This window comes from Eucyclogobius newberryi, unplaced genomic scaffold (genome assembly GCF_026437365.1).
Source record: "Eucyclogobius newberryi isolate DKJ021-1_F unplaced genomic scaffold, fEucNew1.0.hap1 SCAF_8, whole genome shotgun sequence".
NCBI lineage: Eukaryota > Metazoa > Chordata > Actinopteri > Gobiiformes > Gobiidae > Eucyclogobius > Eucyclogobius newberryi.
In genome coordinates this window covers 22,627,661-22,649,654 of record NW_027316500.1, presented here as the reverse complement: position 1 = coordinate 22,649,654, position 21,994 = coordinate 22,627,661, and the positions used below count along the sequence as shown (strand labels likewise).

Here is a 21,994-nt window from a genome sequence, read left to right as displayed (position 1 = left end):
AATGTGCAGGAGGAATTCAAGGCTGAAACGCTGATTCCAGTTTCCCGTTCTGTACTGCCCTCTAATGGAAACACTCCTCAAGATGCAGGCGGCTGCGAGAGAGGGGTGCTGCTGAGCGATGAGGACATACGGCGTAATTAAGTGCGAGACTAGGACTGAACCAAGCGAAAAAAAAACAAATACTTCATATTAAATACAATTACAGTGATGAAAGCCGGGCATTGACAATAAGGATGTTTTATTTCAACACATCTGATAGGACAAGTACAGTTTAGAATGTATACTTGCAGACTAGGTGGAGGGGAGAGCAAACAATGAGATCTAAATGAAGACAAAAACAAATGCCTCACTACAAAGCTTTGTGTACGAGTAAAAATTCAGAGCCTTTATCATTGGATGTTGAACAAAGCATTCACTTGGCAGGAAATTAAAAAAACAACGCGAGGTACAAAGACTAATTCTGCTTAGGAGGAGGAGAGAAAAAAAAGAAGAAAAAAAAAACCCGCACAAAACAACAACAATGCAAGAGACATATTTTTAAGGGAATAATAATGCTTTAGAAAAACATTCCAACACTATCTGGCAAACGCAACCAGAACCCCACGGGAGCATATGTTTGTAATTCCTACTGTTCTCTGTTTAAGTTATTTTTGTACGTTCTAATTCGGCAATAACACGTGCTACTGCGTTAACTATGTAGCGACTCTATTCTTAGGTTGTATTGTAAAAAACAAAAATAAAGGAATATAAAGTGAATATTTACAAGTAGCTGCGATTGTTCCACAGCGGGTGCCAAATGGACTAAAGTTTATGGTGGTGTTTTGTTCTGTGGCCTTGTGTTTTATGTGTGTGTCTGTGTAATACTGAGAGAAGGACAGTTGGGTTGGGAGCTTTCCCCTCACTGCCTCTCGTGGGTGAGCAGCCATTGTTTTAGGTGGTTGCCCTTGCCTCCCATGTACGGGCCGCTCTGTCCGCTGCTGGAGATGACGCGGTGGCACGGGATGAGGAGGGGAACCTGCAGCAGAGATGAAGAGAGTCAACTACGTTCACCATTTTTTGAAGGGTTTAAAACTGAAAAGGGTGCAAGCTAAATTAACTTTAAATGGAGAATGAGGATTACTCAAAGTAAAAAAAAAAAAAAAAAAAAAATCTTATGAAGCTGAGACTACATTTAAAAAACACCATAAGTTAAAAGAATTTATGAAGTATCTAGTTTCCCCGTTAACATCAAAAACATGCAGGCCATTCCTCCAGCTATGTACTTATCCTAGCTCAAAATCGGGGGTACAACAACAACAAATACATACAAATAAATAAAATAAATGCATGTGTGGCTCCTTCCATATGATTATAAAAAAGATATGTATCTAATATGATAAGCAAAAAATATTAAGACCGAAAATGTCTGCTTTAATTACAACACTCTACAAATAATAAATGTAATAATTAACCTTTATGTAGATCACTTTGTAAATAAAAATAATAAAGTTAGACTTAATAAAGCAAGTTGCAGTATACTAATAATTAGAATAATTAATTAAAGCAAAATATTAACATTTGATGTTGAAACATTTTTATCTAGTACTTGTGCCCTTTTACAAAGTAAAACTGCCTTTTACACTATTATTCAGAGATAACCATTTGGCTTTCGGTCAATAACTGCAAGTTGAATATTTTTGGCAAGAAACAGAATACATTTTGAGCTTTTCTGTGGTATACATATCTCAACTTGACCCAAAATATGTCTATTGCCCTTTAGATTCATACACTTGAAGACACATTTGTTTTTCTGAAACAACAATTATTTGGAAGGTTTGTAGCATTTCAAAAATAACGTTACAAAAGGCACTTCCAACTTTTGGAGTGCACTATATATCAAACAACTTTTGATTTTGCCTGTCAGTATAACAAATTCTTACAAAAGAAAAAACACAATTTACGATAATATTTATGCCACTAAACAAAACACACAAAACAATCCTAACTTTGGGATAATCCCAATAAAACCTCTTTTCTTAAGAACTCACAAATAAACCATATGGTATATTGTACTACTAATGGGAATTATATTCATATATGAAACCTTCTATGCCTAAAAGTTGAACATTCTACAAATAAAGAAGAAAAAGTTCCCCACAAATTAAACTAAAATATACAGATAAATATTGAGCACAAACAATACATTGTTCATAAGTGACAATAAAGTATTGACCGTAATATTGATTGTGAGTTCTTTCATGTTTTGTCCCCACCATTGAGCCGTTTGCCATTTTGGTTTGATCACGTGCGTGTCTCTATTCAGGGTGAGAAGCGCAGTCTTGGTGTATCAATGTTTTCCTCTCTTTAATAGTGTAAAGCAAAGACCCAATCAAAAATTAATGGGCAAAAACAGCGGCAGGATGAATATTCAATGCAGAGGGTGTCAACATTAAGATCTGATAACCCTGTGATCATTAAGAGGAGGAAGTCGCTGGAGCGTTTACTCTTGTTGCACATGACTGCCAGGGGGGTCCCGAGTTCTTTGTAAACTAAATGGCTGGAGAAAGATTAAACAAGCCCAGCCTAAAACACTTCCATCATTGTGGATTCTGAACACAGTGGAGAATCGCAGCAATTATTTCTTGTAGAAAATTCTTATCGGCGACCCCGTTTTATTATTGATGTGAGAGATGCACAACAGTTGCCGGGTTGTGGGTTTATTTTTTTTCTATTCGACGCGTTCACTTCGGCTGGAGGATTTGGGGAAAATATGTAATTGCGAATAGATTTGCAATTTATAACATGTTCAGGAGCATTAGCATTTGAGAAAGGAGATCAATTGCAAAACTGATATCTCCTTTATTAAAATGTTGTTTTGATGCCCCATACTACAGGAGTTATTACTGAAGATAAAAGGTGAGGGGATTCTGTCGGGAAGGGAAGCTTAATATTTCCTTCACATTGAAATACAATTATTGTCTTGCTTATAATGTTGAGTTGAAGATATAAGTGGCTTTTTTCATTCCACTGCCCCTCTTTACTCATCCCTCTGTACATTCCCTGTCCGCCCTGATCCTGGTGCTTGCGCGTGCTCTTTTTTAGGCTCATGTTTTACAGTTGCAATGGCGCGCTTTGGTCGGGGAGGCTGGGAGCACGCGGCCTCAGCTCTCACAGATCCACAGTCAGATTGTCAGTGTCAATTACATGTCAGTGTGTGCCGCTCCGCTCGGGCTTCTGCTGCGAGGAGCTCAGTGCGCCCGATCGATCCGAGCCTCTCTCCGTGGCACCTCCTCTGCACCAGGATTTGAGTATTGATAAGCCCGGCGTAGTGCTCTTTTCCCCCCAAGTGAAGAGGCAGATCCGGAGGCCTTGAGGGTTCCCCCGCGCTGCCTCCGAACCCGGGGAACAGTATTGATCCGAATACTAGAGCTGTATTTCTCTGTCTGCAAGGTTAATCTGGGGCTTGGAAAGTTTTATTGCTGTTGATATGGGAGAGGGTTTAATGATGGATTTGGACTGTAACATGCTGCCTGCTCAACTTTTTTTCTCCCCCCCTTCTCTCTCTTAAAAGGCAGGAGGTGAACGCCAGAGTTGCGAGTCGAAATTGGAATTTGACAGGTCACGATAAGCACGTCAAATAAGCATGTCCTCTAACAAACGGATTGGATTTTCTTCTTATATTCACAACTACTAAGTAAAACAAAGAAGACCAAACTTGTTCTAAAATGCTAAAAAAATTAAATGATTAACTTACGAAATTACCAAAAACTGAAAGATATCAGAAAATAAATAACAAAACCCATATCAATAATCAAGAACATAGGGAATAATTACAGATCCAGTTTCAAATACAGAATGCATGGTCTGCTCTGACATATTAAACTAATGTAACTGTACACAAAGTTTGTTGACACGTACATATTTTTGGTGTAATATTGTAGGTGCAAAGACAAGGCAGAGTAAAGATGTGTGAGTGCAGACAGCAGAGCGTCTCCTCTCACACCCGTGGTGCCCACAGCACTACATGGGCAGAGCTAAACGGCCTTTGATCACAGGGTTTGATCAAAAGAAGACACACCACTTGCCCTCTAGCCCTCCATTTTGTACACAGTGGATTCATGGGCGAAAAGATGCGGCCCAGGTTTCCTACAAGAAGCGGAGATTTACTGCTAACATCTACAGTAAAGACGGGAACAAAAGGTGTGGGCTCAGAGTGCTGCTGTAGGTAGACTTCCACCTCCGAGGTGTTTTTCCAGCCCTTTTACTGCTGCGTACATGTACTCCTACACTGCAGTGTACTGGGCATCTCAGGCCTCTGTGTTTACACTGGGTTACCTAAAACAGGGACACGGAGATGAGGAGTCAGGACGTGGGCTCACCCCTTTTAATTCACAGAATTATTCATCGTGTGCTCGAAAACCCACCTACACCAGGATTTTCAATGTTTTTGTGTTTTTTTTTTCTCATTTTATACGAAATAATTGTAAAAATGTTTACTGTTAACAGTAAGTCAGCAAATAAAATTATATAGTTTTATACAGTTAAAATGTGAAGTCCACTAGTACATGACCATAGTACTATTTGTCTCAATAAGTAAATTAAAGAAGATAACATTTTGGATGCTAAGGGAATTATGATTGGTTTATGTTAAAATTAAAATCAATTACTTTACCTCAGCGAGCTTCTCCTGTCTTTGCTTTCTTGTGTTTCATTTTCTTTCATTATTTGTATGTGCCTTATTGTATAATATACATAATGGTCTTTAATATTTTATCTATATCTTCACTACATTTGAATTGCACTCTATCTATATTTACCCTGTTTTGCATAACTATTGTGTTTTAGGGTGACCATTTCACCATCTGTCCAGGGACTATAAATGAAAAACAGCCTCTCTGGCTAACTCTACAGTTACAAAAAAGATGATTAATGTATACTGTCGCCAAAAAAACAAATAACTAATCTAAATTTAATACAAACAGCTTGCATATTCACTACCTACTATAGTTGCCATGAAAAGTAAAATAGTAAAAGAGAAATGCACATCACCTTATAAACTGCAGCAAATAATGTAAATGAGAGAATGGTGTTGTACGTGACAGAGTAACTAAGAGAGAAGCCTGTCAATCACTGTCAGTCACTCACCGGGTTCCTCCTCATGGCCCCTCCCACTGCGCGCACCGCTCTGGGGTTTCCCGCCATCTCCGCCAGCCGCTTGTACGACACCGTCTCGCCCAGCTTCACGTCCCTCAGCAGAGTGTGCAGCACGCGGCTGGTGAAGGCGTCTGCGGCAACACGCACAGGACACAACAGGAGAGAGAAAGCACTTCATTTAATCAATCAAAGTCAAGCATCTGACAGCCACAACAAGCTTGTCTCAACGACATGTTTACTGGTTTGGTTTTGGGTTCTAATAAAAGGCGTGGAATATCCTCAAACATCAGCAGCTTACATAACTACATAAATGACATGCTTGACTATTACAATTCATTACACTCTGTAATCAGGGGAACATGAACTCAACCCAGAGTCAATCCTTTTTATTCTTGACCAAATTCATTAAACAACTATATACATAGATGTCCCTCAATTTGACCTTAGAAGCGGCATTAACATGCAATAGTAGCTGGTGTGAGAAAATTATTTCTCCAGCAGAAAAATCTGGGTTATGCTTTGAAAGGTCACAGCTAAAATTAAAAAAGTTCGCTCCTTCATTTAAAAGGATTAAGAGAGGCCAAAAAGACTGCAAATCTGCTCCAGATTTTTAATAATAATAATTTGAATGTTGCACACCATTTGTGGCGACGGGATGACTTTGAGGTTAATCAGACCAATTTGTCCTTTTAATTGCTTTCTATTCAGAGTAGATTCATTATATCATCTTCACTTAAATGGCAGAATTCTTCAAATCACGCACAGCTTAAGCGACCACATTAACGGCTTTGATTTCATTAGCACGTTAGCAGTAGTATTATCTTTTTTCTGGATTAGCAGGCGGCGTCTGAAAGGCCTGTTTGTACGGCGCTGATAGCACAGGGCAGAGAAGAATGTGGGACATTTTGAAGGCTGCAGACACAAACTCGGTGCACATTCGTGGAGTGAACAACACTTTTTTACAAAGAACATGAACTGAAACAATAGTCTCGTTATCAAGAGGGACTCAAAGTCTGTCTGCACTGTATATACATACTCAGTCATGAAAATTAAATTAGTGATCTCCCATTCTCTCTCATTTATATGGTCTAAGAGAGCACATGACAAGTGATCTATGTGAAATCCCTCTAAATTGGCATTGTGTGAAAACATGTCACCCCCCTGTCTCTCTTCTACACAGTGAACATTCTTTGCTCCCCAGGCTCCCTTGCTACCTTATAGTCACTCTCCGCTACACAAAGCCACGCGAACAAGGCAATTTGCCTAAACTGGGGGGAATAAGTGTAAAACCTAAAGGGGATAGATTTGATTGATGCGCACCCATGTGAGTTCTTTGTCTTGAACAAGGCCCGTAGGTACTGTTTAATAATTTTTCAGGTAATAATCACGCTGTCAGCGAGATGACGGGCTCTTACGCAGACAGACTTTATGTTATGAGGAGATAAGATACACCCCTGAAATTTCGTTGATGCATTATTCCTCCTCATAAAGCTGGATTTGGCCTCATGATGTGCGCTACAGATATCGCTTTGTCACTGGTATGGAGACACGGCCCACACCATGGTTTTGACAAATCCCTATTGATGCAATCGTTATTGACAAACAACCAAAGTCAGTGTCAAGGCGGCACTCACTCAGCTTTACTGAGTGAGCAACAAGCGGCGCAGTGGTTTACACCTCGCTTAGATCCACATCAGCCCTTCTGCTGCAGGTTTCACAGCGCCACAGTTTGGGGGAAAACAAGTGTCGGTGCTGCTATCAGCATTGCAGAGGTTAAAGAACTTTGCCCCCATCAGTCCCAGTGACAGAGACTGCAGGCGGGTCAGTGAGGTGACCAGCACTGATTTGGAGAGCAGTCCCCCAGCCCCATACTTCATAAAGAGCCTAATACACTGTGTCTGAGGTCAGGACCCTCTTTAGATCCAGGTTCACTGGAGTCAATTGTTTAAATAAAAGTTGAGAGGAACCACTTACATGTTTACAGACATCCCATAATTATGTCACAGATCATTACCTGCTGCGAGGCTGGCTGATAGGGCCAGAGCAGTGACCTGCGCTCCAATCGAATGCTTCTAGCGATTATGATCTTATTGACATCTGTGATTGATCACCTCATAATTTTGTATGTGAGGGCAATTTAGGAGAAGAACAAAAAGGAAAACAATAAATTGAATTTTATCAGCCTTGCTAATGAAAGCAATAGATTAGGGCAATGACTTCCAGCTGACAGTCACCTTATACATGGTTGTGAGAATAAAAAGACAATAGTGGAAATTCAAGCACCTCATTATCCTTTGTGTCTAATGGGAGGAAAGACTTTGACTCCCAGTCAAAGTGTCTCTTGAGTCTGGAGGGATCCATACTTTTGAAGGCTGACGGGGTGCTGATGATTCTCTGATTATTCGATATTCTGAAAACGTTCATTTCCCTAATTCCTCTCCACATCACAGGGGCGAGTCCTGGTGAGCGTCTCATCTCGCCCTGCGCTGTGCACAGAGGGAGATCAGGCTCCTGCAGGAACACAGTCATTTGGGCTTTGAAGAGCGCCCTTCCCCCTCCACTCGCCCCCTCCCTCACTTCCCCTGCACCGCTTACCGAGACTAAGATCCTCTCGTCTGTTACATATGGATGTATAATTAATGAGATAAGAATATGCATCGTTTTAAGAAGAGTCTGTGTTTTTGGGGGGTGAGTGCACGTACAAACACAATCCCAGAGTTGGGTGCACGTGCGCTTTGCCTCCGACAGCTCAACTTGTGTGTGATGTTTTGTGACACTATAGAACGCGGCACCTTGCGTCTCCTTTCATGTCACCTGTGTAGCGCGGCTATATCATGACAGCTAATATGAAAAGTGGCTTGTTTTGTCAGAGATGTGTAAATAAACATGGCAACACTTCAAGTGAAGGTCACAACTCAATATTACATGACAAGTGCTGTGGAGCGCTGCCTCATTCACACTCTCCCCCAAGATAACTGTGCAAACAAAAGTTAGTTGTCACAGATTGTAATGACCTGATTAAACTTGTATTTTGTTCCTGAGCAGACGCTGGCGACGACTTGTAGAAGGAATTTGTAAAGCAGACAGGCTACATTTAATCCTTAATTTTTTCGCGAATTACCTGAAAAAAATATTATTTTCATCCCTCAAAAGACAAATACCCTCGATGCACGCATTTAACATTTTTACACTGGCATGGCCTATGGTTCTGACTACTGAGAGCAACCCAAGCCTAAATCTAGTATTTACCCAGCCCCAAAACAACAGGCGAGGGAGAGAGGTGGAGCACGGCAAAATCACCTATTCAGATCAGGTACTAATGAAGAATTCCATCTATCCTGAAATTTAATTAAAACCCCAAAGACTTGAGATGAGATGCGATTTGAAAGAGCCCGGGGCTGGTACACAAGCACTTGGTGGCGAAGGGAATCACACTGAAAGTTGATATCGTAATTGGTCCTGATGTATTTCTGCATTGCCTTTGCGGGAGCGTGGGACTCATAGCTGTATACAGGGTCTCTCTGGACTACCTGCTCATTGAAAATGCCATCACTCAAGCACTGCAGATCTGCATGAAATTAGAGAGCAACTAAGGCCTGATTGCAGAGGAAGGGAGGCACAATTGTTAAACGCATACATTAGTTATTTTCTTTCTCCCTGTGTAGGTGTGCTTCTGCTTCTAAATGAGCTTTTCTCAAAGTATTTAAGTTAAAATGCAACAAGCGTTGCAGTTTGACAAAGCTTGAGATAGTTTGAAATAAAAATACTGCATCGAGATGTGACTCCAGAAATGAGTTGTCAAAGCCACGCTATTGTTTGCTCCCGAGAACAAACACTAGGGACAATTAATCCCTAGTTTGCTTCCTCTGCGCCCTCAATCATCGCCTTTCGAGTCGCTCTGACTACGAGCTGACACTAATTGTGCATTTTTCCCTTTTTACTCACCCTACGTGACTGGTCATGGCTACAATACGCTCATTCAAAACTTTACCACCATTCACATGTTCTCATTAAATAAAAAAAAGGAAAAGGAAAAAAAAAACGCTGCTTCCCTTCCTGTCTCAAAATGTCAAGAGTGGAATTCGATCAGTTTCAACGAATGTGCCAAGAATCATGGAAAAGCTTGCCAAGACTAACACGCGTGGTGAGGCCTGCCACAGATTACTGAACCAAGTTACAGCTCTGCGTTTTCTGTTCCTTCTCCTTTTTTCCCCCTCAGCCCTCCCTCTTTCCACTCGGCGAACTCCCTCTCCCATAAAGCCATAAAATACTTCATTATAACACGCCGGGCCAGCGAGTGTAAGTGATGTAACTGACAATTAAGAGTGAAAGCCTGATCGCAGTCACGGCTCTGCAAATATTTATCCATGACGGACCTCCTTGCAGGGCCGGGTGGTGGAAGGTGGGCAGCGGCAGGGTCCCGGTGGTGCGCGGCGAGCTGAAGTATGCCTGCAGCCATTGGACACAACGCTGCAACTGGGGGCTCGTTTCGCCGGGGCTATCATTGACCACACAGCAGCTCAGGGGGCCCGCGCCGCTCCTGTGAGGGATGTGAGAGAGAGAGAGAGAGAGAGAGAGAGAGAGCAGGGGATCAGGGGCCCGGTCATAATGCTCAATTCTTGTGCTTAAACAGTGTCACGGACATGTAATAATGTGCCATGGCTGACACTGATGCAAGATGACATAATTTGTGGAAATACCGTAAAGTGGTTAATTGTGATGTGTGAAATATCTAAGATGTTCGTGTAGTGAGAGCAGTTTGGATCCAAGACTTATTGCAGAGAAAGAGGAAAGACCAGTAACAGAAAATAGAAGACAGTAATCCGAGAGTTGTTAGAAAATATATATATTTTTGTAAAGCATGCTTGATGAAGTAGAAAAGAAAACAATGTTGGGTCATGAGGAAAAGTGCTAACAGTTTATTTCAAACGACTGTAAGAAATGTGAACCAGTGTGTGGTAAGAAAAAGAAGGAGTTTTGAAAAGTCATGCGGATGCAGAGAAGTTAAGAGCCCGTTCAACAACAGCCCCGTCTCTGCTAGGGTCTAGTTTATAGTTCATGACAAGAATAAATGGATTTTTTGGCCAGAGCTGGTCAGTGATGTGCTGCACTTGGACGTGCATCTTAGCATGAGTTGATGCTTGGAGGAATTTGCCGATGGTTGAGTTGGCATCACTTAACAGCTGAATTTCTCTCCGCTGCTGACCACCCCCCAGGTCAGCGCAAGCTGACTGACCCATATTTGACACTTAAAGACCCTACTGGGAAGGTCTTCTCTTAGCATGTGCATTACTGCAAAGTGGACCTCAAGCTGTGTTGTGGATCTAAAGCAGGCCGCCATTTCCATTAACTGGTGTACAGGACTTATAAATAAATAATAGTACCATTTAAGTGCCCCCACTTCAAAATTGGCTTATCCTGTATGGTATTAATAATAGATATTTACTTTGTTAAACACACAGGGCGTCTCTCTCCTCCCCGCCGTAACGACGCAGCCCTAAAGTGTTTTTACACTTGTGCAGGTCACTGTGTGAACGGCCTTTTATATGGGACATGTGAAGCTGAGCTTTACTGCAGTCTTATGACGGAGCAGCTCAGTTTGCAGGGAAAACGCTGGGCCGCTAGTTTGTGGCTGTGTGATGGAAGTCTCCCGGGTGCCGTTTAACAGTGGGTGTAAATACAGTAAAAGGTGTAAATACTCTCATTTCCAAATAAACCACACAGCAGTTTATAGAGGAGTGCTAAAAAGTGGGAAGCCCACAAGCAGGTCCTGTGCTGAGCCCCACTCAAACAATGGCCATGGCTCATGGCAATCTCTGTCGGCATGGGTGAGTGCCCAGCCAGCCCCTACTTGTCATTGTCTCTCCTTTCTCCCCCCGCTGCCCCTCCTCGCCCCTCGCTATTTCTCTATCCTCCCACTCCAGCTCTTTTGGCTCCATCCCACCTCCAGCACTCACACCCACCCTCCTCCTTCTCTCTTTCTGTGCATGGATCTTCAGGCCACTGTTCCCTGCGCTCGCTGCCTCTGCCCCTGTGCTCCCCCTCTCTCTCTGAGAGGATGTTCCAGCCGCTGCACACTGACAGCTCGGGGATATTGTGTGTGGAAATGTTCCTGTTGGACCCGCAGGCCCTTACAATCTACCGGACAAAGGCTAGAGCACCTTTGCTTAAGGCTCGGCACCTTTGACCTCAAACTCACACTTCAGACTTGTCACTGCGGCTAATTTTCTTCTCCCCCCAGTCCACGGCCCAGGACGCCGCTGCTATAAAGCTCCTTTGACTGATACGACATTGACAGTGCTAAAAGTTAATGCAATGCAGTACATGTTATGGCCAGCAAACAACAGCTAAATAAATAAATAAAAGGTGAACATCAGTTGTTGTGTTGAAGTCTGTCACCTCTGGGTGCTATGGGGGATTGTTTATAAAGAGCATGTGGGCAGCTGAGTTGTAGCTCCTGTGCTCGCAACATTTCCTGCCGCTTCAGTGAATCCCAATCAAGCCTCATCATGTGATCTTTATGGAGCCCAGGCTGGCACATAAGAAAGTATGCCCTTGAAAATTAGAGATTACAGATGTGTAATAAATGTCGGCCTAATTACAAGGAGCCTCTCAGAGGGGAAGCAATCTTATATTGTCTTCAACTAATGGCTCATCCCATGTATATAAACCATTCACTTTAATTAGTCTGAAATATAAAAAAAATAATATTTTAATAAGAGGCATCAATATAAGACTTTTTCACATTTCATAGTTTTTCTCTGCTGGTTAAAATACTAATATAATGTCCTACAGGCACTTAGTGTTTCATCACACTTAAGGAAATAAGAAACTAATTCCAAACTGGCCAGGACTTGGCGCAGTAAAAAGAATATTTCCCTTGATACAAGATTGTGATTTGAGAAAATTTCTAATATTGTGCTCCTGTCACAATCAATTTCCAATTACCATAAATCATGGCCGAGTAAAGTGGGAGTCATTTAGAGTTCTACCTATTTTCAAACTCTAATATAAAGAATGAATTGAACATTCATATAATGTTGGAGGTTATTTCATTCATCTTCAAAGAAACAATCAAAGGAGACACTGAATAACAAAGATATCTCTCCTTTGGCATGTTTTGGATTTCTTGTTGCAAGAGTTCTCAGTTGGACTTTTTCTATCAACTGCAACGTAGGATGAAGCAGGTTAAGCACAACATTTAATTGAAAAGGATCTGGCGAAGGGTGTAATGGTATATTGCACAGAAAGGAGAGAGTGTGAAGCGTGATGGCGTTCATCCTGACTCTATGGGCTGTCACTTTTGACACAGGCTGCCAAAGTTCTCCTTCACCGATCATGGGGAACACGGCAGTCAGAGGATGAAATAGAAAAGGCCAGGAGCAGTCCAATATTTTCCTCAGCCTTATAGCCACAGATACTTAACTCAGAGACGTCAAAGACTCAAGAGAGCATGAAAAAGCCTAAAATGACTGTCTAAAAAGGGAAAAAATACAGCATGTCTCTATGAATGTCAAAATCCTGATAGTCTCTGAGCCACGGGCTGTGATACAATTGTAAGCCACTTGCTCAATGCAGCTCGATCAACCATTTGAACATCATTCAGATGCCTATCTCGCTACTGCTGCGCCAAAGTCAAGAGCTTTTGGAGTGGTAAGCTGTAAAGAGCGCTTCCTATTCTGCACTACCATGCACGATATGCTATTTCAAAATAAAAACAACTGGGCCGGATAAACTGCTCTCTAGATATCCAATAACTCTTATTAGCAAATGTCCACCAAAGAGGCTGCAGTGCTCAATCCAATACATGAAGGTGGTGGTAAAATAGTGCGGAGTAGGCAACAAAGCACACAACAATTAGGTCTTCTCCCAACTGGCCCGCCACAGGAGTCAGTGAAGGCATGTATTACCAGAGCCTTAACTCTTAGTCCATTATGTAGTGCATCCACACCTCCAGCACGCAGCAATGTTTATCTACAACAGACTACTGAGCAGTTTCAAATAACGTTTTTAGCCTCTATTCTCAAGTGCCAGAGTAAGAGATTCCAATTACCCGAATGGTAAGGAGCCAGTGAGGGAGGCCTAAAGTACATTAGGGAGCGCTGTAACTGCAGGGACCTTTTAGAGGCTGCACTGAAGAGGGCCGGGAGACTGGGGGGGACACTGACCCTGCATGGATAGCCTCTGTCAAAATTTGACCACGTCAAGCACAAAGGCATTACGGGAATCTAGTGTCACCAAGTCCTAATTGCTGTCTGTGTTCAGAGCAAATTACTGCCTTGTTCCTCTGATTAGCGAGGAGGCTAATCTTCACCTGTGTACGCCAGCACTGCTGAGGGCCCTTGAGTGTTAGCGCTTCGTCTTCTGTAATTTATTTTTAAATCAGTGCCCGCTCCCAGGAGTTTTGAGTGTTTTGTTGTGAACCGCTTACCATGATCCCCACCACCACCCCCTCACCCCTAAATCCTTGACTAAATCCTTGTTTGGTGCCGCAGGAAGATAAGCAAGAACAACACTTGGGCATAATTGACTCGTACTCCTCTCCAAGATGTCAGAGCAGAATCATCTCTGTGCATATTGCCTTGGTATGTCACACACTGTACACTCTGCATGTTTAAGATATAGAATCCAATCAAGTTTGAAAGCAAACTAGTGCAAACACTGCATCAGAGAAACTTCCCATCGACAGCACGGAGAAAGACAACAAAAGTGCAGCGCTGCTTTTGGCTTAATCTAAAACTGACACAGGGCTTCCTCTCGTTGTGTCCCGCCCCTGAGGATGCCTTTAAAAGCACAACATTTGCAAAAAATTTTATGTGACTGAATGTCAGAGTCGCGTCTGCAAGGGCGGCTTACAGGTAGTGAGTTACACAGGTGTTGGTTTCCACAGGAAATGGCACATGCAGCCTGATTGGGACAATCCCGGGAGACGCAGGCATAAACATAGAGCACAGATGGGTCCAAGGGCCAGTGGGAGCAGCACCTTAATGAATACGCAGCTGAGTACTACACTTCACAACATGCAAAACAATATTCTAAGGACGCAGGAAAAATAGAACAGACTCATCTGAATATCATTACACTATGAATTATTCATACCATTTCTAAAGGGAGTGGGACAACGTCAAAAAGTCTCCTCCTGCCTTATCGAGAATTCCATTCAATATCTCAGCAGATCACAATGTGCATGACAGGGCAGTTTACCAGAAAATCTAAACTTCTTATAATATTTATCGCAAGTCACTAGAAAAACAAGTTAGAAAGTGCCAAATAATTGAAATGCCTTATTATTATTACTTTGTTTACAGAAGCCTTTCACTCAACAATATAATATATTGTTATATATTATATTGTTGTGTGAAGACATAATGCAAACAGAAAAGTAATTTGCTGCTATTCAGAGAGAAGCAGGACATTGATTCCCAGCAAACTACAGGAGTGTGAGGCAGGAGAAATGCATCACCGCACATATTTCACACCAGTGTTGGTGTATAAACGCTGTTGTGACAGCTTGAGTATTAGGGCACACATAGATGGAAAATGAATGCCACGTGACTAAGGTGACGGCTCCCACACAAAAACACTCCACCTCCAACAATTAGGCTGTTGTCAGCCCCATCCAGTGTTGTGAGCGATAAAGGAAAGCTGTGAGGACAACTGCTGATAAATAGACTCCTGCAGTCTTCTGCTCTCATATGCTTAACTAATCATGACCATGGCCAGCAAATTCATACAAAAGACTAATTACTCTAGTACTTCACTTGAGTCTCTGAGGCCTCTTGTGTGAGGACTTGGGGGTTCTTTTGCCGCCTTTTTTCCCCTTGATGGTATTTTTACAAGTAGGGCTCTTGCAAGACAAAAGCATTTTAAACTGGGTGATTGCTTTCATCCACTTTAATTACATTCAGAAATGGCATTTCTGCCACATAATATACCTCCATTGTTTCAAAATTATCTGGCTTGGGGAGGAAAATCTACATTTGATGATGCTCCTGAGCTAAATCGCCTCTTGAAATTGAAATATGCAGAGGAAATACAAAATAAAAGCCAGCCTCTGCGGCTGATATCCTGAAAGCTTCTTGGCTTTCTGCAGAATGCTATTATTATGCATATCCAGGTAGAAAGTTAATTAACCCAAAGCTTAAGCTAATTATGGTAGCAGAATGCTATCAACCAAACGCTTTCAGTCAGACAGCTGTCCAGAATTTCATTTGCTAATCATTTGTCTTTTGCCGGAGCATATGGTACATTTCGCCGCTATCACAGCAACAACAAACAGATGAAAATCATTAACTAAAAACAATGTGAAAAATCAGACACAGATTTATAAGGCTTTGTGTCAAGAGAAAAAAGGGGGATTTATGGTCTGGGCAAACGCAGTGATAATTTGGATTTAGCCACTTAGAATTTTAGGCACGTGATCACGTGATGTGAGAGCGCTGGGAATTTAGATGCACAAATATATTGTTTACATCGAAATGCAAATGAGACGGAATGTTTATTGTTGTCAAATTAATTACTATTTTCTATAGGAGCACAGGCAATGAGCATAGTTCCTAGTACGTTTTGTGTATTTTCTATATTTTTTGGATGTTAATGCATAAATCCCTCAGTGCTGCATAAGATCAATTATTTTCTAAGAAATGTTTCATGCATTGTTCTTTTTCTTTTCATAAAAACATATCATAGGGCTGTTAAAGGGTGATTGATATCAGCCTTGCCGAGCGACATTATCAAGCAATAAAGGCTACTCAGGTTCTAATGCAACATGTCATGCACAGCTCCAGTAGTACACTTCTATTGAGGACCTCACAAGCTAAATTGCTTTTTCCCTGCTCCCCCACATCTCAGGCAGTGTGACAGACAAATTGATCAAAGCATTGTAAAATAATATGCTCACAAAATGTCTCGGGGCAGGAGTCCAGCCCTTTTTTCATTTTTCACCCTAATAAAAAAGTGCTCTATGATTTCCTCTGTATTATGTGTCTGTGCACTGTGTGAAAAAGGCACAAAGCATCATATTTCAGATAATAGTAATCTCCTGTAAACAAAATGTGTATCATTTTTCTGTGAACACGGTGGCGGTGCTAAAACTAAAGGCAGCTGAGCCGGCTGCTTAACAGGAGGCTGGTGCAGAGGGCCCCAACAGGGGTTGTTGAGATGTAATGAATTTGTTCATCTGATGGTGCCTTCAGGGCTGTCGTTAGACTGGCAGAGGAGGTTGATTTCAGGAAATGTTCCTAAGATCAGTTAGGAAGCAAAAAGGGCTTGAGACGTTTCTATTAGAAAGAGCTGACGGTCATGGTGTGTAAGCAATACTTCAAGGGCGTTTATGTGGCTGTAATGGCATTTATCAATAACTATCTATCAATGCCATGCATGTTTGTGTAGCCAGCACAGCTGCTCAACACCAGCCAATAGTGAGTGCGAGAGAACACAGAGGACAAACGCGGCGCTGCCCGTGAGCCTTCAAAGCTCCAGTTATTCACAAATACCTTCCATAGGTCTCCTTCATGCTCTGCATAGAAGCTGTCTATTTTTCTTTATCCAAAATATTCACTTTGAGATCATTTATCACGGTGACTCCTTAAGCCGGGCCCACACCTCAGCTGGAGCTGGAGAGAGCCTTGTTTAGTATGTCATAAATAAATCGATAGAAAGGGCTGATCTGAACTATTACAGCCACACACAGGCTTTGGTGAGATCTACATGTAAAGCCGCTTGCGCGGATAAGCCTATATTTTGTCACTTTATCTCGCCTCCCTTAATGCCTGTTTACATTTGCGTTACTCCATATATCTGCGCTGGCTCTACTCCCAGTCCTGTGACAATAATGCAATATTCAACTGGTTGTGATAAAACTGCTACATTTCATCTAATAATTTCCTGCTCACACCTTTGAGAACATACAGACAGCGATGCGATCGGAGCTTCACTTATGACCGACATAGCAAATGATATTAAACTGAGAAATGATCTAGTGATGCGAATCATTAAATTCATTTGCATATTCCTACTGAACCTGAACACACAAATTAAACCCTGTTCACGAGGAGATGGAAAAAGGTGCTTGCGAATGGTTACAGGACATCTTCCATAATCAAAATTCCATATTATTAATTTTCTTCCTTCAACTCATTAACAAGTGGAATGTTTTTACTGCTTGATGAATTTTAGGAAATAGCCCACACTCTAGGAGGAAACACATGTTGAGGTATATTATACAAGGTCATTAATGGGTTTCCATAAATTAGAATTTGAACATACATTTTCAAAAGGATACTGGGTGCATTTGGAAATGGTTTAATTTCCCGAACCATTCAAGTTTATCAAATGTGAATCTGTGATACATGAGATTTTAATTTTGATCTAATCAAAACTAATCTGACATGTAAGATGTGGACCTATAAAAATAAGAAATAAATTCTTATTAATGCTGGATTTAATCAGTTTCAAATACTGGGTTTAATCAGTTTCAATCGCTTCAGTAAAACTGTCAGCGTTGTGACAATCTTGAAGGATGAGAAGTGCTGAAATGCAATCACACAGTACATTTGTGAGTGCTGCTGACACTCTCCACTCCTGCATACAACTCACAGGCAACATAAATAAACAGGGGGACAGTCCATGCTCCCTATGGCCTTTGGTGACCCTACAGACATCAACTTTAATCATCTCCCTTGTGGGTAATAAACAAGTTATTTTTCTGAAATTTCAAATATACTGCCGGAAGAATCACAACCACATGCCATCAGAAATCTAATTTCAAGCCCAACTGTATTCTAGTGCCCCTCATATTTCTAGTGCCGGCTCATATTTGCCCAACTTTCTCCAGGATATTTCTTGTGGGATCTACAAAAATGCCCTGCTTCCAATGAGGAATGGTGGCACTCCATCACAGCAGTGGATTCTGTCTGCCTGTAAATTTCACACCTTTGTTTATCACGTCAGCGGCCGGCTGTTGTACAGTACCTTTCAGCAGGTGCGACATCCATTAGGAACCGGATGGTGTGCACACCATTCTCACATCCACTGACTTGGATCTTCCCCAGGGGGCTCAGCAATGAGATGGTCTTCTGAGTGCACTGACTCTCCCTCAGCTTCTTCATCTCTCCGCCCTGCTAAGGAAGCACAAATTACACCGCGTTCATTGACATATTCATGTGGTAACTGCGCTCAGACTTTCCCACACACATTTGCATTGAATGATCTATTGAAAACCTAGCGGGCCACCAACGACTGATGACTTACATATTTGAACACCTAGCCCCCAAACAATGTCATGATGTGACTTGATCCCAACATTACAATCCAATATTTCTTTTGTGCATGGAAAAAATACGTCTATCTAACCAATAAATCGCCCATTTTTTCCCCTCTTTCTGTTCTATATATCACATAAATGAGAAAAACAATGCAGTCTGTTCCCTTGTCTGGTGGGGGATTCCCAAGATAGCTCGACATTATTTTCAATCCGTCATTTTTGGTTGATGGCCGGGATGTTTTTCTAGCATTAAATTTGTTCCTTAGGGTGCAACTCCGATGGGATTCTGGTTTCCAGCCCTTAACAACAGCAAAAACGTGCAGCTTTTCTGACGACTGAGATGGATACTGGCAATAACCAGACAGCAGTTCCTTTTTTATTTTTACTTTGAGGGAAGGAAAGATGATTGACTATGTTATATGGGAGTTTTTGAGAGATGGAGGTTATAATAAATAAAGGTCACATTGATTGTAAGAGTTCCGAGGAACCTTTTCTTCATGAAACCTTGATTTAAAAAGTGGTTAAAGGGTACAAAAATAATATCCATATTTTTCATTCTTTCATAACATCACCTATGGACTGTCATTGTAAACAAATGCACAGTGGCTGCATATTAATTGTCAAATTAGCATATCTATCACTGCTATTGAACATAAAAAGCTTTGCAGTTGCAGTAGTTGTCAACAATAACTTAACTCAATATAGACATTTAGATATATGTCCATAAAGCAGCTATTATAGAAATATATGAAATAAAAGCCTATGAAATCTGTCTGGCATGGCCCTCATTTAAAATTATGATCTCATAAAATATTTAGAACAAAATGTAAAATGAATAAATGCCAGGATATCTTTATAAACTATTGAATAACTTTCCATTATTCTCATAAAATTTCACAGACCAAAAGCTGCTTAATTAGAAGACTAAACAGCAGATCATTGTAATACATTGTAATTGCAGTGGTCTAAATTTAGTCTGTTTCTCTAAAGATTACACAGTCTACAGTATTTCTTTGGGAAAGAAGGAAAAAACAAAGGTTATGTGTTAAAAGTAGCCATGCATTTACTGTGCTTTAGCTCTCCCCTTCACACACCAGCAACACATCTGTCATGGTACGCGATCACAAATGCGTCAACATGCCTCAACTTTCTTGTTCCTACTTTTGCAGCTCTCACTGTATTCATCAGGGGTTTGCCTCAACTGACAATAAAGGCGAGAAATTTCCTAGCCAAACAATGCTACAGTGCACTTTGGATAAGCAGTGCACACTCCTGTCTGCCGTTTAGCAAAGGTGTAGTCACAGACCTGCAAACAGAAGAAAAGATGAGTGAGATGCGTTGAATTAAAGGTGTATTTTTGTAATTTGTAAGAGATTTCAGGAGTGTTATTTCACATTATTTGTCAGTAATTGCCACATGCAGTTTAGAGAAGAATGCAGAAGCACCACAGAGACTCAAAATGGGGCCAGTGAAAATTAGTTTTTTAACACCTTTTTATTTACATTGAACTGCTTTCATTTAAGTGTGTGGTCTATGGAGAATTTTCATGTTACTGAACTGTAAGTACACATACAAATATTGTCACTTGTTTACTTGCAGTTATGCAAAGCTTAATTTGAAGGTAAACAAAGAGTACACGCCCATCTATGACGAGGCTTGTACACACATGTATATTGCGAGACAAAAATCATGCCAAATAATATGGAAACAACTTTATGTTCCTCACGCAATAATAAAAAAGCAGGATAATCCCAGTAAACATTTTTTTAAAAATATACAGAATCATTAAGTCATTTAAATTAATGAGCGAAACAAAATAATTGCAGAGTGAAAGTTTCAAGTCTACAGGGAAATTTGTATTAAATTACAAAAAAAAAAAAACGCTTTCCCCACTGTAGCAAAGAAAGTGTAAACCATAAATGTTGAGCCCCATCAATGATAAGTGTGTGTAGTTTTTATCCATACATGCCAAAATGTAATGTAAATTTAGTTTATTTTCCCTTTAATCGGTTTATTAATAGACAATGTGTACATTATCCAAATTATACATCCAAATAAACAATGCAAGTAATTAATATACGATTCAATTTTAATAAATATTAGTTGGTATATATTATACCTATTAGTTGGTCTATACAGACTTTGAAACACATGCTGAAATATGTTTTTTTTCTATAAAGACAGCATCATTTTTAAATTAAAAAAAAAAAATCAAAATAAAATGAGCAATTTGTGATTTTCATCACATTTCATTTTCAAGTACTTAACATCTGGAAGCATTTCTTCAAAAAATAGTTTATCTTTATCTGGTTAAAAGAGTATTTCAGTATACTACTGAAATAAATGTTTGATCGACTTATCAAAAAATATAAAAATACTCGCTCACTAATCGAGTACTAAAATAATGGATAGTTGCATTAAATCAAACATAAGTCCTCCATGCAGCTCGCAGTGTGGGCACGTAGTCTTCTCACAGTCCTGAACATTTGGATGTTTACCGAGCTCTTCACGGTGCGGGGCAGCAAACAACAGCCAGCTTGTGTTGTTAAAAGTCATTGGCATCTTCCTCACCCTCGTCAATCATGGCCTGGTCCTCATTAACGCGGTTACCGGTCAGACCGGCTTCATTAACGAGCACGCGCAGGTGTGAAAATGCAACATGTGTCCGCTCCGCTAACGCTTCCACGCTCATTTATCTTTGGCTATGGAAAATTAAAAACGGCAAAGTTAATTATAGTGAATAGCGCAGTTAGTAGTTGCTGAAGACTTAAAACGTAGCCTATGTGTCTTTCTCCATTAACAACCATTAATGAAAACAGTGTAGCCAAGTGTTTTAGGCCAACGAGACGCGAGAACTCTATTTTTTCTGAATCGGTGCCTTTCTAAACGGGGACTAAATTCGTAAATAGTACGTCAACGCTTCTAGGACTTTAAATAAAACAGTTTTACGCATTACCTACAACTAATGTGGCGCTTCGTTGCCTCTCTGCCTCACACAGCGCGGCTAGCAAAACTTCTTCCTGTTTTTGCAGAAAGCATGGCCGAAGCAACCAATCACTTAAGTCCAAAGTCCTCTCCAGCTCGGTCATTGGTTAGTGCAGCGTCTTCGCTCCGCCCACGACGGGGACAGACGCAGATGGCTTTTCTAATAGGTCTCATATTGGGATTTGTGGTCCTTGAAGTGGTCTTCAGTGTCACGAGGTGGTATTATCAGGCTGCAGACGTACGTGTTTAACTGTGTCATTGTAAAGAAAGAAACAAAATTATAACATCCAACTTTTTCCCCCTCAATATATTTCCCTGTAGTCTATGTATGTCTATATCATCTGAATATGTATTAGACTAGTACATGACATTGTGCATTCATATTTTTGTTGAATTGCCAATAAGAACAGTGTCAATGTCTTGATAACTACAACTGTTATAACGATTACTGAAGTAGTCGACTGGTTACTTTTTCAATTAACCTAGTCGACTACGTAAAATGGCAATTTTTTTAATACATTTTCACAAATATTCTGAATAAAGGCTTCTTGATAGAACATATTTATAAATAAAGTGTATTATTGAAGAAAATCATGCATGTGTTTTAGAGTA

The 21,994-nt window shown here is 40.8% G+C and overlaps 1 protein-coding gene across 3 annotated transcripts; it reads right to left on the bottom strand.

Annotated features, from left to right (window-relative positions):
- Positions 1-216: 216 nt before the first annotated feature.
- Positions 217-21,408, bottom strand: mgmt (O-6-methylguanine-DNA methyltransferase). 3 transcript variants are annotated; one of them, XM_072437303.1, is made up of 6 exons: positions 21,358-21,408; positions 19,559-19,703; positions 18,106-18,254; positions 9,510-9,673; positions 5,125-5,264; positions 217-1,015 (listed from the first exon to the last, which is right to left on the bottom strand). In XM_072437303.1, exons 2-6 carry the CDS (start codon positions 19,580-19,582, stop codon positions 899-901), a joined length of 594 nt encoding a protein of 197 aa, XP_072293404.1. In that variant the 5' UTR covers positions 19,583-19,703; positions 21,358-21,408; the 3' UTR covers positions 217-898. The 3 variants fall into 3 exon arrangements, with proteins under 3 accessions (XP_072293404.1, XP_072293405.1, XP_072293403.1); XM_072437304.1 differs by having other exon boundaries at positions 18,106-18,251; XM_072437302.1 differs by lacking the exons at positions 5,125-5,264; positions 21,358-21,408 and adding an exon at positions 20,896-21,188.
- Between the last annotated feature and the right edge of the window lie 586 nt (positions 21,409-21,994).

Bases quoted from the DNA above. Each gene is read 5' to 3' on its own strand.
- mgmt (XM_072437302.1), bottom strand. From the start codon at position 19,582: ATGAATACAGTGAGAGCTGCAAAA. The intron at 18,255-19,558 runs GTAGGAACAAGA...GTGCTTCCTTAG, and splicing joins ATACAGTGAGAGCTGCAAAA to CAGGGCGGAGAGATGAAGAA. The intron at 1,016-9,509 runs GTCCGTCATGGA...TCTCTGCTGCAG, and splicing joins CCACCCGGCCCTGCAAGGAG to GTTCCCCTCCTCATCCCGTG.